The sequence below is a fragment of the Leopardus geoffroyi genome, chromosome X (genome assembly GCF_018350155.1).
Source record: "Leopardus geoffroyi isolate Oge1 chromosome X, O.geoffroyi_Oge1_pat1.0, whole genome shotgun sequence".
Classification (NCBI taxonomy): Eukaryota; Metazoa; Chordata; class Mammalia; order Carnivora; family Felidae; genus Leopardus; species Leopardus geoffroyi.
Window position 1 is genome coordinate 48,046,282 of NC_059343.1, and position 18,385 is coordinate 48,064,666.

General features: G+C 43.8%; 1 protein-coding gene and 1 non-coding gene across 2 annotated transcripts; both read left to right on the forward strand.

Annotated features, from left to right (window-relative positions):
* Positions 1 to 8,378: 8,378 nt before the first annotated feature.
* Positions 8,379 to 17,090, forward strand: LOC123594364 (trophinin-like; the record flags this gene model as incomplete). Its single annotated transcript, XM_045471152.1, is given in 12 exon segments — positions 8,379 to 8,759; positions 8,761 to 8,912; positions 8,914 to 9,571; positions 10,223 to 10,327; positions 10,443 to 10,506; positions 10,763 to 10,842; positions 11,599 to 11,690; positions 12,398 to 12,477; positions 12,571 to 12,613; positions 13,032 to 13,094; positions 13,662 to 13,776; positions 14,781 to 17,090. Coding segments are annotated over 12 exon segments (3,744 nt in total), but the record flags the coding sequence as incomplete, so codon positions are not given.
* LOC123595562 lies at positions 13,299 to 13,427 on the forward strand. Its single transcript, XR_006711250.1, has one exon. It is a non-coding gene; the product is annotated as a small nucleolar RNA SNORA11 (small nucleolar RNA).
* Positions 17,091 to 18,385: the final 1,295 nt, after the last annotated feature.

Consider the following 18,385-nt stretch of genomic DNA (forward strand, 5'->3'; position numbering starts at 1 on the left):
CCACCCCAGTCTTAATCATTGGTGGAAGAACAGTCTCAGAACTGTTTGTGTGAATTGGCAGTTTAAGTTTAATAGTAAAAGACTGGTTAATGGTAATGCATCGTAAAACCTTCAGAAGGAAAGGAGAATGTTTTGTGGACCATTTGTTTTGTGTGTGTGTGTGTGTGTGTGTGTGTGGCAGTTTTATTAGTTTTTAAAATCAGTACTTTTTAATGGAAACAACTTTGATCAAAAATCTGTCACAGAATTTTGAAACCCGTTAAAGCAAAAGTTTAATGAGAAAAAAAAAGTGAGGGCATGGAAAAATATTTCTTATGCAAATGTATGTCAAAAGAAAGCTAAGGCAGCAATACTTATAACAAACTAAAGAGGTGTTTCTTAAATTCAAATTTTAGTTAATATACAATGCAATATTGGTTTCAGGAGTAGAATTGAGTGATTTATCTCTTATATACAACACCCAGTGCTCATTCCAACCAGTGCCCTCCTTAATACCCATCACCCATCTAGCTCATCTCCCACCCATCAACCCCCTCCATCAACCCTCAGTTTGTTCTCTACTGTTAAGTCTCTTGTGTTTTGTTTCCCTCTCTTTTTTCCTCCCCCCATGTGTTTATCTGTCTTGTTTCCTAAATTCCACATATGAATGAAATCATATGGTATATGTCTTTCTCTGATTGACTTATTTCACTTAGTATATATATAATACATTCTAGCTCCATTCACAAACTAAGCAGACTTTAAAAGACTGTAATAAGAGACCAAAAAAGACACAATATAATCATAAAGGGTACAATCCAACAAGAAGATATAACAATTATAAATATTTACTCACCCAACGTAGAAGTGATCAAATACATAAAACAGTTAATAACAAACATAAAGAAACTAATCAATAAGAATACAATAATAGTAAGGGACTTTAACATTCCACTTACATCAATATAGAAATCATCTAAACAGAAAATGAACAAGGAAACAATCCATGGCTTTGAAAGACACATTAGAAAAGATGTACTTAACAGATGTATTCAGAACATTCCATCCTAAAACAGCAAATACACATTCTTTTCTTCTGCGCATGGAACATTCCCCAGAATAGATTGCATATTAGCCCACAAAAGAAGCCTCAAGAAATTCAAGAATATTGAAGTTATACCGTGACTCTCTTCTGACCACAACACTATGAAATTAGAAGTCAACCACAAGAAAAAATCTAGAAAGACCACAAACACATGGAAGTTAAATAACATACTATTAAACAATGAATGGGTCAACAAAGATATATAAGAATAAATAGAATGAAATTTGAAATGAAAATAAAAACACAATGGTCCAAAACATCTGGAATGCAGTGAAAGTGGTTTTAGAAGGGAAGTATACATACAGTCATACAGGCTTACCTCAAGAAGCAAGAAAAATCTCAAATAAACAACTAACCTTACACCTAACAGAGCTAGAAAAGGAACAACAAATAAAATCTGAAAGCAGCAGAAGGAAGTAAATAATAAAGATTAGAGCAGAAATTAATGCTATAGAAAATAAAAAAAATAAACAAAACAGATCAATGAAACCAGGAGCTGGTTCTTTGAAAAAATATAAAAAATAAATAAACCTCTAGCCAGACTTATGAAGAAAAAAAGAGAAAAGACTCAAATAAATAAAGTCACAAATGCGAGAGGAGAAATAACCAACATCACAGAAATTCAAAATTAGAAGAGAATATTATGAAAAACTATATGCCACCAAACTGGGCAACCTGGAAGAAATGGATAAATTCTTAGAAACATATAAGTTACCAAAAATGAAAGAGGAGAAACTAGTAAATTTGAACAGACTGATAACGAACAAAGAAATTAAGTTAGTAATCAAAAAACTCCCAACAGGGAGTGGTGGCTCAGTATGTTAAGCATCTGACTTCAGCCCAGGTCATCTCATGGTTCATGGGTTTGAGCCTTGCATCAGTCTGTGCTGACAGCTCAGAGCCTGGAGCCTGCTTCAGATTCTGCATCTCCCTCTCCTTCTGTCCCTCCCCCACTTGTGCTCTGTCTCTCTCTCTGTCTCTCAAAAATAAACATTAAAAAAATCTCCTCTAAAGATATAAAGAAATGGAAAAACATTCCGTGCTCATGGATTGGAAGAATAAATATTGTCAAAATGTCAATACTACCCAAAGCTATCTACACATTCAATGCAATCCCAATCAAAATTGCACCAGCATTCTTCTCAAAGCTAGAACAAGCAATCCTAAAATTCATATGGAACCACAAAAGGCCCCGAATAGCCAAAGTAATTTTGAAGAAGAAGACCAAAGCAGGAGGCATCACAATCCCAGACTTTAGCCTCTACTACAAAGCTGTAATCATCAAGACAGAGTGGTATTGGCACAAAAACAGACACATAGACCAATGGAATAGAATAGAAACCTCAGAACTAGACCCACAAACGTATGGCCAACTAATCTTTGACAAAGCAGGAAAGAAGATCCAATGGAAAAAAGACAGTCTCTTTAACGAATGGTGCTGGGAGAACTGGACAGCAACATGCAGAAGGTTGAAACTAGACCACTTTCTCACACCATTCACAAAAATAAACTCAAAATGGATAAAGGACCTGAATGTGAGACAGGAAACCATCAAAACCCTAGAGGGGAAAGCAGGAGAATACCTCTCTGACGTCAGCGGTAGCAATTTCTTGCTTGACACATCCCCAAAGGCAAGGGAATTAAAAGCAAAAATGAACTACTGGGACCTTATGAAGATAAAAAGCTTCTGCACAGCAAAGGAAACAACCAACAAAACTAAAAGGCAACCAACGGAATGGGAAAAGATATTTGCAAATGACATATCAGACAAAGGGCTAGGATCCAAAATCTACAAAGAGCTCACCAAACTCCACACCTGAAAAACAAATAACCCAGTGAAGAAATGGGCAGAAAACATGAATAGACACTTCTCTAAAGAAGACATCCAGATGGCCAACAGGCACATGAAAAGATGCTCAACGTCACTCATTAGGGAAATACAAATCAAAACCACACTCAGATATCACCTCATGCCAGTCAGAGTGGCCAAAATGAACAAATCAGGCGACTATAGATGCTAGCGAGGATGTGGAGAAACAGGAACCCTCTTGCACTTTTGGTGGGAATGCAAATTGGTGCAGCCACTCTGGAAAACAGTGTGGAAGTTCCTCAAAAAATTAAAAATAGACCTACCCTATCACCCAGCAATAGCACTGCTAGGAATTTACCCAAGGGGTACAGGAGTGCTGATGCATAGGGGCACTTGTACCGCAATGTTTATAGCAGCACTCTCAACAATAGCCAAATTACGGAAAGAGCCTAAATGTCCATCAAGTGATGAATGGATAAAGAAATTGTGGTTTATATACACAATGGAGTACTACGTGGCAATGAGAAAGAATGAGATATGGCCCTTTGTAGCAACATGGATGGAACTGGAGAGTGTTATGCTAAGTGAAATAAACCATACAGAGAAAGACAGATACCATATGGTTTCACTCTTGTGTGGATCCTGAGAAACTTAACAGAAACCCATGGGGGAGGGGAAGGAAAAAAAAAAGAGGTTAGAGTGGGAGAGAGCCAAAGCATAAGAGACTGTTAAAAACAGAAGAAACTGAGGGTTGATGGGGGGTGGGAGGGAGGGGAGGGTGGGTGATGGGTATTGAGGAGGGCACCTTTTGGGATGAGCACTGGGTGTTGTATGGAAACCAATTTTTCAATAAATTTCATATTTAAAAAATAATAAAAAACAAAAATAACATTTAAAAAATAAAATAAAATCCAACAGCATTTTTCACTGAACTAGATCAAAGCATCCTAAAATTCATACTGAACCACAAAAGACCCTGAATAGCCAAAGTAATCTTAAAAAGGAATAGAAAATCTGGAGGCATCACAATTCCCAACCTCAAGTTATATTACAAAGCTGTAGTGATCAAAACACTATGGTACTGGCACAAAAACAGACACATAGATCAATGAAACAGAATAGAAAATCCACAAATGAACCCGCAACTATAGTCAATTAATCTTCAGCAAAGCAGGAAAGAATATCCAATGGCAAAAAGACAGTCTCTTCAACAAATGGTTGGAGGGTAACATGCAAAAAAATGAAACTGGATCACTTTCTTACATCAGATAGAAAACTAAATTCAAAATGGATTAAAGACCTGAATCTGATACCTGAAATAATAATAATCATAGAAGAGAACACAGGCAGTAACTTCTTTAACATTGACCATAGGAACATCTTAATAGATATGTCTCCTGAGGTTAGGGAAACAAAAGCAAAAACAAACTATTGGGACTACATCAAAATAAGAAGTTTCTGCACAGTGAAGGAAACAGTCAACAAAACTACCAGGCAACGTGCAGAATGGGAGAAGACACTTGCAAATGACATATCAGATAGAGGGTTGGTATCTAAACTATACAAGGAACTTATACAACTCAACACCCTCCCCCCCAAACACCAAATAATCCAATTAAAAATTGGGTAGAAAACATGAATAGACATTTCTCCAAAAATGACATATAGATGGCCAACAGACACATAAAGAGATGCTCGTCATCACATATCATGGGTGAAATGCGAATCAACACTACAGTGGTTATCACCTCATATCTGTTAGAATGGCTAAAACCTACAAAACAAGAAACAACAGGTTTTGGTGAGGATGTGGAGAAAAGGGAACACTAGTGCACTGTTGGTGGGAATGCAAACTGGTATAGCCACTGTGGAAAACTGTATGAAGGTTCCTCAAAAAGTTAAAAATAGAGCTACCTTACAATCCAACAATTGTACTAATGGGCATTTACCCAAAGAATACAAAAAAACACTAATTCAAAGGGATACATGCACCCCTATATTTATAGTAGCATTATTTACAATAGGGAACATATGAAAGCAGCCTAAGTGTCCATGGATAAAGAAGATGTGGATAAAGAAGATGGAATATTATTCATCCATAAAAAGAATGAAATCTTGCCATTTGCATTGACATGGATGTATCTAGAGAATGTAATGCTAAGTGAAATAACACAGAGAAAAACAAACACCATATGACCTCATTCATATGTGCTATTTAAGAAACAAAACAAACAAAGGTAAAAAAAATGAGAGGAGAGAGAGAGAGACAGACAGAGACAAAGAGAGACAGAGAGAAATCAAGAAACAGACTCTTAATTATAGAGAACAAACTGATGGTTACCATAGAGGAGGTTGGTGAAGGGATTGGTTAAAGAAGTGATGGGGATTGAGGAATGCACTTGTGACGAGCTCATGGTGATGTATGGAAGTGTTGAATCACTACATTATACACCTGAAGTTAATATCACACTATATGTTAACTAACTGGAATTAAACTAAAAATGTAACAAAGCAAATTAATTAAAATATTTAGAAAAAAAGAATAGATTTGAGATCTTTGAAGACAGCTACTATCGTTTTTTAAAATTTTTATTTAATTCATTTTTTAAATTCACATCCAAGTTAGTTAGCATATACTGCAACAATAATTTCAGGAGTAGATTCCTTAGTGCCCCTTATCCATTTAGCCCATCCCCCCACCCACAACCCCTCCATTAACCCTCTGTTTGTTCTCCATATTTAAGAGTCTCTTATGTTTTTGTCCCCATCCCTGATTTTATATTATTTTTGCTTCCCTTCTCTTATGTTCATCTGTTTTGTACCTTAAAATTCTCCTATGAGTGAAGTTATATGATATTTGTCTTTCTCTGACTAATTTTGCTTAGCATAATACCCTCTAGTTCTGTCCACCTAGTTGCAAATGGCAAGATTTCATTCTTTTTGATTGTCGAGTAATACTCTATTGTGTGTGTGTGTGTATAACTATCCTATCTTACTTGTCTTTGCCCACATCCAACAAGCACCTTGACACAGCTGTGTGCTCAACATATAATTAATGATTGAATGAATAAATAAAAGCCCAAGACCTCTTTGCTGAGGAGCAGTGCTCCATTTCACAAGAGAGAGAGAGAGAGTCTAAGTACTTGCTTAGTGCACCTGTAAAGGGAGAACATGGTCCCAATAAAGCTTTTCAGATAAGTTGATATTCTTTGAAAGCATCAATATAGTCATCAGGGATAAATTTAAAAACGTTGGTAGGCTTTCTTACCCTTACTGTTTTTATTCTGAATTGCATATGATGTGGGACACCCTATTTTTTAGTGTTTAGAGACTCTAAATGTTTTAATCTGGTCATACTTGAGAAGGAAATGAATATGACCTAGACCTCTGGCCCCAGAACAGCTCCCAGGGCGAGAGACCCAGACACACACTACAACAACACACTCTGTAATTAGTGTTGGCATGGGGGGGGGGTGCTGTAGGAAGGGTTGGTATGGGAGCTCAAAGAAGCACAGTCCTCTTAGGGGGAACAGAGAAGTCAAATAAGAATGGGGATACAGAGTGGGGGATAGAGAAATCAAATGGAGAATAGGAGACAGCGATAGCTGAATTGGAGGTAGTATGCAGAAAAGCGACTACACTGAGGAGAATGGAAGGTTGAAAGTAGTGAGTAAGGGAGGACGTTGACAGGCAAGGAATGAGACCCCTCTGGAGGTGGAAAAAAGCAGGACCACTTCCGGCTGGGGAGGGGAAGCTGACAGGCTCAGACCTAAGGAGAGGCTTGGAGAGAGCGGACGCCTTCTGGACTCCAGAGCACAAGGTGAGCTAAGGTGCCCAGCTTTAGTGAAGACCCTGCGGGGGCCTGTGGGCTGTGGCTTCAATGTATTTGACTCCACACACCCTAAGCCTTGAAGAAAACCTGCTACGGGTTTGGAAACTAACCACATTAAAGTGGTCCGGTTCAGAGGTGCCTGGATTCTATTCATAAGGGAGATAGAGGGGGCAGAATCCCCTTTGGGCCTTATTAATGGAGGGATCTGGAATCTGTTCAAGCCGCAGAAAGGAGGGATGCAGACACGGTTCGGACTGCAGAAAGATCAATCAATGGTTCAGGCAGTAGAAAAAGAAGTAGCACCCGAGTCGGGAGGGAGATAAGCTATGGCAGGACTCAAGTAGGCTGGCGAAAGGGGACAGGATCCGGTTTGGGCCACCGAAGTAGTGATCAGGACCCAGAAATGAGGGGCAAAATCTATTTTGAATAGCTAAAACGACCTAACTCAGACGGGCAGAAAGAGGGGCTAGGACCTGGTTGATTGTGGTTTGAAATGGGAAGGGATAGAACCTGGTAGTATTCGGGAACAAGGAATACACTATAGCGTAATATCGTTGGATGTGTGGGTGGGGTATCCATGTCGCAGAAAGGGCGGACCGGTCACTTGTAAACGTGGAAGTGTCGGTGCGGTTTGGGGGAAGGGGAGGTGCAGGGACATACTGCAGAGAGAAGGGAAGGGGCGTATTAGGGAAAGAGGAGGTGTGGAGAAATACTGCAGGACGGAGGGAGGGGGCATATCAGGAAGGGGCGGGTGCGTGTCTATACCACAAAGAGAGGGTGGGCTGTGTTGGGGAAGGGGCGGTGCAAAGTAGTCCTGCAGGGAGGGAGCGGGCTGGTGTTGGGGGATCGTTTGGACTGAAATATGATGCAGTTAGGAATAGGATGCAGTTAAGCTGGCCGACATGTTCTGCTGCTCTGAGAGGAGGGGGTGTCTGTGGGATTGAGGTGGTCTGACTGTCCAGTCCACCAAAGCGCATGTGCATGAAGGCATGAATACATACTACTCTTCCCACCCCGCACCAGTTGGTGCGCATGCGCACTATTTAGTTGCAGTAGGGGGCGTGTGTAAGCTAAAGGGGCGGGGCTGTATAACTGACTTGCAGTTTCTTGGAGGCAAAAGGAGCTAGGGTTTGGATAGGTGGTCTGGGTTTCTAGGTATGAGAACCCAGTCATTGAAGGGTTTGGGGTCCAAAGTTAGATGAGATTCCCCCTTCCTTCAGGATAGGCAGGAAGTCGGGTGAATCTCCCTCTTCTTCTCATTCTTCCCTAACTCAGACCCCTTCCCCTCAGGCTCAGCTGTTACTCGGCCTTTCAGAAAATGGATAGGAGAAATGACTACGGTTATAGGATGCTCCCATTCCAGGTGAGGTCTCTGTACATTCTCACCAGTCCATCTGTCCCGTACTGAGTTCATTTATTGCTCTTGAGCCCCCTACCACTCTATAGTTGAAGAATTTCCTGCCTAACCTGTCTCAGCCCTCCCCCTACCAGGGGAAGGAGGAGGAGAGGAAAACCTGTTTTACTCTATCTCCTGCTCCCTTTCTCTTCCCTCACCCTCCCCTTCAATCACTGCGCAGAGGAAGGGGAGGCCTTCGTGGAAAGGGTGGGCTGTAGGGAGGCCAGATGGCTCAGTAGATCGTAATCCTAAGTGTGTAGGGCCCTCTGCTTCCCCCGGGAGCCTGGGGCTTCACTTCCCTCCAGATATACAGACTGGGACGACAGAAGAAGATAGAGTCTTGCTGATGCATACCCTCTTGGCGGCAACCAAGGACCCTCTGGCCATGGACCCACCAGTCGCCAACCAGCCTAAGAAAAGCAAGACCAAGAAGTCCCCTAGTAAGGCTATTACTAAGACCATACCTGCTGCCCCTACAGTCTCATCTACCAATGTGATCACCACTATCAAGCCTAAAGTAACTTTGCAGGCTTTAAACCTGCCTGCCATCCCCCAGATCAACCAGGCTGAAGCTACCACTGAAGCAGCCAATACTCAGGCTTCTTCAGTCACTGCTCAGCCTACGAAAGCCAATAAGACAAAAGAGTGTTATGGCTAAGGCAGACCAAGTCTTCCAATCTCTAACTGGCAATGAGAGTGTTACTGCACAGATCAAGACACCCTTACAGGCCCTCAACCTACCAGACATCCTGAAGGCTATCCAGGCTTCAATTACCATTGAGTCAGCAACTCCAGGCCTTGATAGCCCCCACTAAGCCCAAGAAAGCTTCCAAAGCTAAGAAGGCTGCTGATAAGGCTATAACTAGTGCTACTGATATCTCACTGGCTTTAACCACCACCCACACAGCTATTACCCAAGGCAGAATTACTAATGAGGCAGCTACTACTCATGCCACAGCAGCCTGCATTAGAACTAATAAAGCTTTCAAAGCCAAGAAGGCAACTGTTAAGGGCATACATACTGACACTGAATTTCTAGAGGCCCCAAATGCCACTGAGACAGCTACCAGGCAGATTGAGGCCACAGCAGCAGCTATCTGGCCCAAAAAATTCAAGGGCAAGAAGACTGCCATTAAAGGCCCAAATTCTGCCTATGAGGCCTCTGAGGTTCCACCTGCCATTCAAATGGTCACAAACCAAGCCCTAGCAGCCACCCTCCAGGTCAGGAGAGGGTCCAGGGCTCATAAGTCTGCCACTAAGGCCCAGATAGCTGAAAGCCAGACTAAAATTGTTGACCAAGGGGCCCAGGCCAAGATGGCCACCTTTAAGACCAACAAAAATGCCCTTGAGACTCAGGTTGCTGCTGCTGTCCAGGCCCTGGCAGATGACTACCTGGCTCACTTGAGTCTGGAGCCTACAACCAGGAACCGGGGCAAGAGGAAACAAAAGGTGAGATCTCTGACGTTACCACCCTTAATTTTTCATTTCTTTCCCATTCCTATCCTCCTAGTTTGTTCATTTGTTCTATAAAAGTTTACTGAGACTTTTTAGTCTGAGCCAGTACCTGTGTTCAGATAGGCTGTGAGAGATGCTGAGAAGAATGTGATATAGTTCCTGCTCCCTGACGGTTCATAGATTGGTGGGGAAATAATACATCCATACACTTAGCTACAACCTGGATATAATTCAACTTGTATTTTCATAATAGTTACCATGAGGCAAGCTTTGTCTTGGGTACAGTCATATAGGTTGTATCTTTATGTTTTGAAAGTAACTTTTGCTATCTGGGGATCACAGATACAGTGTTACAGATAAGAAAGCTGAGTTTCAGAGAGGTGAAGTGACTTGTCCAGTCAGTGGTGGCTGACGAAGAGGAGGAACCCCAGGTCCTGCCCTTGGGTGGCTTCTGTCCTGATAGGAAAATGAAACTCCTGCCTGGAAGACAGTGAAAGACAAATCTGGGACTCAGGGTTGCCAATTGTAAGGTCAAGACCCATTACAGGGAGGGTTTAGGGGATTTTTAGGAGAAGGTAGGATAAGGATACAGAGCTGTCTCTTTCATCTGGTGACTCTGGACCTTCCTTCTTTCTGATGATGTAGTCCAAGCATCTGAATGGGGATGAGAGAGGTGGCGATAATTACAGGTTGGTCCCATGGGGCTGGAGGCCTCCGCCACCCCGAGATGTGGCTCTTTTGCAAGAAAGGGTAAGACTCCAATGCTGTCCAGTCTCTTCTTTTTTTCACCTTTCTTCTTTTCTGTCATTCTTCTAAGTTTTATAAAAACATATTGAGATCTCCCCATGTATTCCTCTTCTCCCAGGCAAATAAGTTGGTGAAATACCTGTTGGTTAAGGACCAGACAAAGATCCCCATCAAGCGCTCAGGTAGAGTCATACCAACCCTCCTCCCTGAAATCTCCTGTCGATTCCCATCTCTCCCATGCCCTGGGGTAACTATTTACTTTATAGCTCCTCATTCTCTCATATGTCCTCCTCTTCCCTTCTTACACTGTGCCGTGGCTGGCATCTCCTGTTAACATAGTTCAGAACTCAAACTGCACTGAGCCCACAGGTTGTCAAAAGGGCTGCAGCTCTGTGGCCCCTGCTTAGCCCAGCTGCTCCTACCTTTCCCTTCTTACAGACATGCTGAAGGATGTCATCAAAGAATATGATGAATATTTTCCAGAGATCATTGAACGAGCAAGCAACGCTCTGGAGAAGGTGAAGGGGCAGCCCTGGGGGATGGGCGCAATGGGGAAGCCTTGAATCAAACAAAGACATACATGTCCCTTCCGGGATAGACCACAGAGACTCACTATCCAACCCCATCACTGTCCATATAGGCAGACAGTGGCCTAAGTGGGAACATAGACTAGCCCAGGGTTACACAGCAAGTCAGTGGTAAAAGCACAGCTAGGACCCAAGCCTCCCAATTTAGTCCTGTCTGCTGCTAGACATGTCCTGTAATGTATTTCAGATGCTCACCTCTCCCTTTCATTCCCCATTCTCTGTATCCCTAGATCCCCACTAATTACAAAGGTGATGCTGATAATAATAGTACATTTCTTTTTTTTTTTTATTTTTTTTTCAACGTTTATTTATTTTTGGGACAGAGAGAGACGGAGCATGAACGGGGGAGGGGCAGAGAGAGAGGGAGACACAGAATCGGAAACAGGCTCCAGGCTCTGAGCCATCAGCCCTGAGCCGACGCGGGGCTCGAACTCACGGACCGCGAGATCGTGACCTGGCTGAAGTCGGACGCTTAACCGACTGCGCCACCCAGGCGCCCCAATAATAGTACATTTCTTACCTGCTTGCTGTAGTGGTGGCAACTTAGCTAAGTGCTTTGCGTGCATTTTCTCACTGATTTTGCACACACACTTGAAACTCTACACAGGGAAGTGTGGGATGCTCAAGAAGATCATTGATGCCTAGGCTGAATTTTGTGATCTCACAGGCTATTCTTTTACTTGGCAGATGTTTCGAGTCAATCTGAAGGAAATTGATAAGCAAATTAGCTTGTATATTCTGATCAGCACTCAGGAATCCTCTGCAGGCATACTGGGAACGTAAGCTGGGAAAGGGCTGGGATGGGAGGGAGGCTCTGCTTCTATGGCCCTATCCCATCCCTGTCATCTCTCCCTATATCTCCTTGGAGAGGCAGGAAGACAGGGCTGAAGAAGCCCCCGTTCCAGCTCCTACACCCAGTTGGAGCCCTGCACATGGTAGTGGTGCTTGATTATGATTAAATGAAGGTGTAGAAGCCTGAAGCAGTGCATTCTTACTGTCAGGTTTTCTGTTTCTTCAGAAGCTTCCCAGGAAAGTAGACCTGTCATTGCTTGTCTCTTCCTACTGGCTTTGGTAGAGTGATTCTCAAAGGAGGGTTTCTTAGGGTAGGTGAATCATGATTCTTAAAGGACAGGGGCCATCACTGGGGCCATTCCTAGAATTCTCTTGGAGCATAAGGATTTGGGGGAAAAAGAAGGGACTCACATTGGCTGGGTACCTGGGTTGTACCAGTTTAACAAGCATTCTTCCATCTTATTAGCAACCTGAGGCAGGGGAAGATTGGATTCTCCCATTTTACTGAATAGGAGACTGGGGCTCAAGAGTCTAAGTGCCTTGCCCAGGGTCACATAGAGCTTGAAGCATAGACTGGGCAGATTTCTCTCATGTCTGAGGAATCTGGGAGAGGCTAGCTTAGTGAACTGACTGGTGTGTTATTTGCAGATAGCTGCTAGACATAAACCTTCTCTCTACCCTGTTATTCCCCTAGGACCAAGGACACACCCAAACTAGGTCTTCTCATGGTGATTCTGAGTGTCATTTTTATGAATGGCAACAAGGCCAGTGAGGGTGAGTGGCTGAGCATGCAGCTGAATGGGTGGCCACAGTTGGAATTCCACATGTTCATTTTCTGTCCCTGTCTCCTCTTGCCTCCCCTTGCAGCTGTCATCTGGGAGGTGCTGCGCAAGCTGGGGCTGCGCCCTGGGTATGATTGGGCTCTTTCAGTGCTTGCTGTCCATGTTGTCCTTTGACAAGAGAGGAATTCCAGGAATTCATCAGTCTGGTGGTCTGGTGGAGTGGGCAAGGGTGCTGGACTGGGTAGAGGGTCCAGGGTTCTGACATGGGTGGATGATGAAATGGTCCTGAACTCCCTGGAGTTCATTCTCCCTATGTAATTGCTATGTCATTCTAAGCTGAGATATAAGATAGAACTTCAGGGGCACCCCTGACAAAGAACCATCTGGCCTTAATTTCTTGCTTCCAGCGACCATGTGTTCAATACTCGCCCGGCTTCATTGGGACTGCTGCATGTGCTAGAGAGGTCTCTTCCATGTTGAGAAATGCCTCTGCTCTCATTTGGGAAGTTTTCATCTCTGTTTATGGGTTATTTTTCCCATTGTCAGGGTGAGGCACTCACTTTTTGGGGAAGTGAGGAAGCTCATCACAGATGAGTTTGTGAAGCAGAAGTAAGTGGTATTTGGGGGCTTTGTTTGGCCCTGAAATGTTCTGAGTGTGCTGGCTTGGTTAATAAATTGCTTTATCAGCCATTTTATTATACTAGCTTTAGATGTAATAAGAGCATCCTATGCCCTAGAACTGAGTTCTGTCCACCATTCCTATAAGTGGACAATTCCAGGACTGGGCTAGACCAAAGACAAGACCCTTGCTTTGGGGTGTGCTCAGAGCAGGGTGCCTGAAGAATGGCTCCTCTGTTTACAACACACCCAACAGGAACTTGGGTTTACTCCTCACAGGTGGCAAGATACTTTGGCCTTCTTGTGACACCATGCCCTATACATTCCTTCTCTGAAGCATCAAGTGACTGCTTTGCACAGAGCCAATGGGAAATGACTCAATATTAGAGACCAAGATCATGAACTAGGTTTGGGAGTGAGTCTGGGGAAGAAGGGTCTTAGAAATCCTTCTCCAGGAGCTGACTTTAGTATTTGTTTCAAAGAGGTTGCCATCTAGTGCCCAGTGGTTACACAGCAGATTTGCTTGGTTAGAAGCAAGTTTCATTTCCTTTCTCCAAGGTACCTGGAGTACAAGAAGGTCCCTAACAGCAGACCACCTGAATATGAGTTCTTCTGGGGCTTGCGCTCCTACCATGAGACTAGCAAGATGAAAGTCCTCAAGTTTGCATGTAAGGTAATAGGAGAGAATTCTGACTTGTTATATTAAGGGTTCTGGATGCCCCCAGCTGGGGCAGGCTACATGCAGGGATGGTCAGGCACAGGGTAGCCTGCAGTTCATATACAAACATATGTAGAACTTCATTGATGTTTGAGAATGCTGCTGAACATAAAGTTTAATTGTTTCATTCCTTTTTCATACTTTGTGTTAGTCTGCTTGCACCGCCATAGCAAAATACTACAGACTGGGTGACTTAAACAATAGAAATTTATTTTCTCACAGTTCTGGAGACTGGAAGTCCCAGATCAAGGTCCAGCAGGGTCAGTTTCTGATGAAGCCTCTTTCCGGCTTGCAGATGAATGTCTTCTTGCTGTGTTCTCATGTGGTAGAGAGCCTCCTCTTTTCTTAAATGTTTATTTATTTTAAGAAACAGAGAGCACGAATGGGGGAGGGGCAGAGAAGGAGAGAGAGAGAGAGAGAGAGAGAGAGAGAGAGAGAGAGAGAATCCCAAGCAGGCCCTGTGCTGTCAGCACAGAGCCTGACACAGGGCTTGATCCCACGAACTATGAGATCATGACCTGACCTGAAATAAAAAATCAGATGCTTAACCGACTGAGCCACCCAGGTGCCCCAAGAGAGAGAGCTTCTTTTTATAAAAACACTAATCCTATTGGAGTAGGGCCCTGCCTTTATGACCTCATTTAGCTCTACTTCCATAAAGGCCCAATCTCCAAACACAGTCACATTGGGGGCTGGTGCTTTAACATATGAATTTTAGGAGGACACAAACATTCAATCCATAACTTACTCTCTTATCATTTTCCATCTTTTCCATGAGGTTAACTCGTCCAAGATCACACACAGCACCTTAGTTATCAGAGCTGAAATGGATATCAGGATTGACCCATGATTGGAAAAAAAAAAATACTACTATTGCTTTTATACAAAGCCCATAGTATGTACTTAATATATAATTACAAATGTTATTATCCTCATAATGATTATCATCCCCATTTCAGGTGCAGAAGAAAGACCCCAAGGACTGGGCTTCTCAGTACCGGGAGGCAGTAGAGATGGAAGTGCAAGCTGCAGCTGCGGCTGAGGCTGAGGCTGAAGCCAGGGCTGAGGCAAGAGCCCAAATGGGGATTGGAAAGGAAGCTGTGGCTGGGCCCTGGAATTGGGATGACATGGATATCGACTGCCTAACAAGGGAAGAGTTAGGCGATGATGATCAGTCCTGGAACAGATTTTCATTTGAAATTGAGGCCATAGCCCAAGAATATGCAGATGCCAGCACCAACATCGACTTCAGCAGAGGAGCTAGCACCAGGGCTACCTTTAGCAATAGTGCTAATATTAGCTTCAGTGATGCAACCAGCCCCAGTGGTGGCTTTGGTGGCAGAGCTGGCATTAACTTTGGTGGCACACCCAGCACCAGTGCCAGCTTCAGCAGTACAGCCAGCATTTGCTTTAGTGGCACACCCAGCACTAGCACTAGTTTCAGTGGTGCAGCCAGCATTAGCTTCAGTGGTGCAGCCAGCACCAGCTCTAGTTTCAACAGTGAAACCTGCATTAGCTTTGGTGGCACACCTTGTACCAGTGCCAGCTTTGGTGGTGGGATCAGCTCTAGTTTCAGTATCCCACTCAGCACCAGTCCCAATTTCAGTGGTGGAGTCAGCTCTGGCTTTGGAGGGACACTCAGTACCACTGCTGGCTTCTGTGGTGCACTCATTACCAGTAGCAGTTTTGGCACTATACCCAGAACCAGCACAGTCTTTAGTGGTGTACTCAGCACCAGCACTGGATTTGGTGGTACACTCAGCACTAGTATCTGCTTTAGTGGCTCTTCCAGCTCTGATGTCAGCTTTGGTGGCACACTTAGTACCAGTATCTGCTTTGATGGCTCTCCTAGCACCAGCACTGGTTTTGATGGAGTACTCAGCACCAGTGTCTCCTTTGGTAGCTCTTCCAGCACTAGTGCTGACTTTGGCGGTACACTAAGTACCAGCATTTGCTTTGGTGGTCCTCCCAGCACTGATGCCAGGTTTAGTGGTTCATTCAGCACCAGTGTTGGCTTTGGCAATGCACTCAACACCAGTGCTGGTTTTAGCAGTGCTGTTAGCACTAATGCCAGCTTCAGCAGTGCACCTAACAGCATGTCTGGCTTTGGCGGTGTGTTCAGCACTAGTACAGACTTCAGTGGGGCACTTAGCACTACTACTGACTTTAGCATTTCTCCCAGTGCCAGCATTGGCTTTGGTGGACTTCCCAGCACCAGCCTCTGCTTTGGCAGTGTATCTAACACCAACCTATGCTTTGGTGGCCCTCCTAGCACTAGCACTTACTTTAGTGGTGCTACCAGTTCTAGTTTTGGTGATGGATCCAGTACCACTGCCGGTTTCATCTTTGGCAATGGCTTAAGCACCAGTGCTGGATTTAGTGGTGGACTGAGCACCAGTGCTGGCTTTGGTAGTGGACTAGGCACCAGTGCTATCTTCGGTAGTGGACTGAGCACCAGTGCTGGCTTTGGTGGTGGACTGATCTCAAGTGATGCCTTTGGTGGTGTACTGGGCACCAATGCTGGTTTTGGCAGCACACTTGGCACCAGTGCTGGCTTTAGTGGTGGCCTCAGCATCAGTGATGGCTTTGGTGCTGGGCCTAATACCAGCTTCAATGGAGGACCAAGTACCATCATTGGCTTTGGCAGTGGTTCCAACACCAGCACTGGCTTTATTGGTGAACCTAGCATCAGCACCAGCTTTAATGGTGGACCCAGTTCTATCATTGGCTTCAGCAGTGGACCAAGCACAGGCTCTGGCTTCAACAGTGGACCAAGCAGTGGTGATGGCTTTGGCGGTGGACCAAGAAATGGTGCTGGCTTTGGTGGTGAAGCCACCAGCCTTGTTGCCTGTAGCTTCTCCTATGGCTAGTGAGGTTTCAGGTAATTACAACATTTCCACAGCATGGCCTATGGGAATGGGTATAATAGCTGGGAAATTTTAAGAAACCCCGAAGTGGGAGGGTTGGGTAGGGAGATGAGGACAATGATGGAAGTATGAGAAAACATTTGTTGCTAAAATGTGCTTCTGTTTGGTGTTTTGTTTTCAGATCCCAGGTTTACAGATAATGCTAATTAATTGCAGCAGTTCTTCCCGTGGATCCAAGGTACATCCTTGGAATCTTTGTCCATACAGCAGTATAAGCAGATATTATCAATCAGCTGAGGGTGACACACTATGAAAAATCTGCTTGCTGATCCTGCTTTATTGTTTGCTTTTTGTGTGCTATCTTATTTTGGTATTGGAGTTATATTAAATTTGCAAAATGAATTGGAGTCTTTTTATGTCTTTTAATGTGCTTAGGTTGTTGTGAGTGACATTTTAGGTTCATAAAAGAAATAGATATCAGCATAGCTCTTCAAAGATGGTGGGCTCCAACTTTAGGCTAAAATGAAAGTATGATTTCAATGGGATAAAGACCTGGGGACAGCATGGCAGGCAAGAGGATTATAGCTTGAGCAAAGATGTCAAGGGGGAAATCCTAGAACAGAAATTTGAGGGAGAGGTTCTGGAAGGAAATATAGATTCATTTTGAGACATTTGTATGGGAATGGAGAGATAGAGTGACACTAGAGGTAGACACGGGAGCAAGGGAGGGTTTTCTTGAGATAGGAGAGAGACATATGAGTATGTTGCAGAGACATATAAAGGACATATAAAAGCCAATAAAGGACAAGAGATAGATAAGGAACAGTCAACAATTGACTGAAGTAGCCCATGCCTGAGAAGGTGGGATGAGATAGAGTGCCAGAGAATAGAGGGTGACCTTGACTTTGAATAGGATTTAAGGGTGGCTGTGGAAGCAAATAAATGTAGGTTTGTTTCAAGTGGTAGATCCTCCCCCCAAAAAGGTAATATGGATTATACAAGTTTTGGGTCTTGCTGGAGGCTATGATGGAAGAACAAAGGAATCAAAGCAGTGAGTATACGAGTCTGTCTCTTCACCACTGGGTTGCTAATACCTAGGTGCATAGAGAGTGGTTGAAGAAATGGAATATAGAATCCAAGCTGGTTAAGAATGGAAGAACAATGAGGAGGAAGAGGACTTGTCGATTAGGAGACAATGGAGGAATCAAAAGATTATACTCTTGATGCAGCATAAGAACAAATATCGTTCATTCGAGAAATATTACACACATGCCTCCTATGTGGGAGGCATGCTGCTAGGGATCCTATGAATGATACAGAGTTGTAAGGACTAGGGGCCAGGGGTCAGATAGCAGGATCCTTGTATTTAAGAAGTCATACTGGGAGAGGGGTGTCTAGATGATGCCAAGGTCTATGGAATGGGTAGCTGAGGGGGAAATGATCACTGGAGTTGAGGGAGTCAGGAGACTTGGAGGTCAGGGTATTGTTTGGATAATTTATATGAACATGAAAATCACTAAGGATGGCAGCAGGAGTTGGAAAAGAGAGGAACACTATGGTCTAGGTACAGATTCTTCTGAGTGTAGGAATGAAGGTATCACGTCCTCATCCATGCTGCCCACCAAGGAACAAGGCCCATAGGTACTCACAGAGACCTATATCCTCCCTCACTTTTAGAAGTGCTACCCCAGAACCCT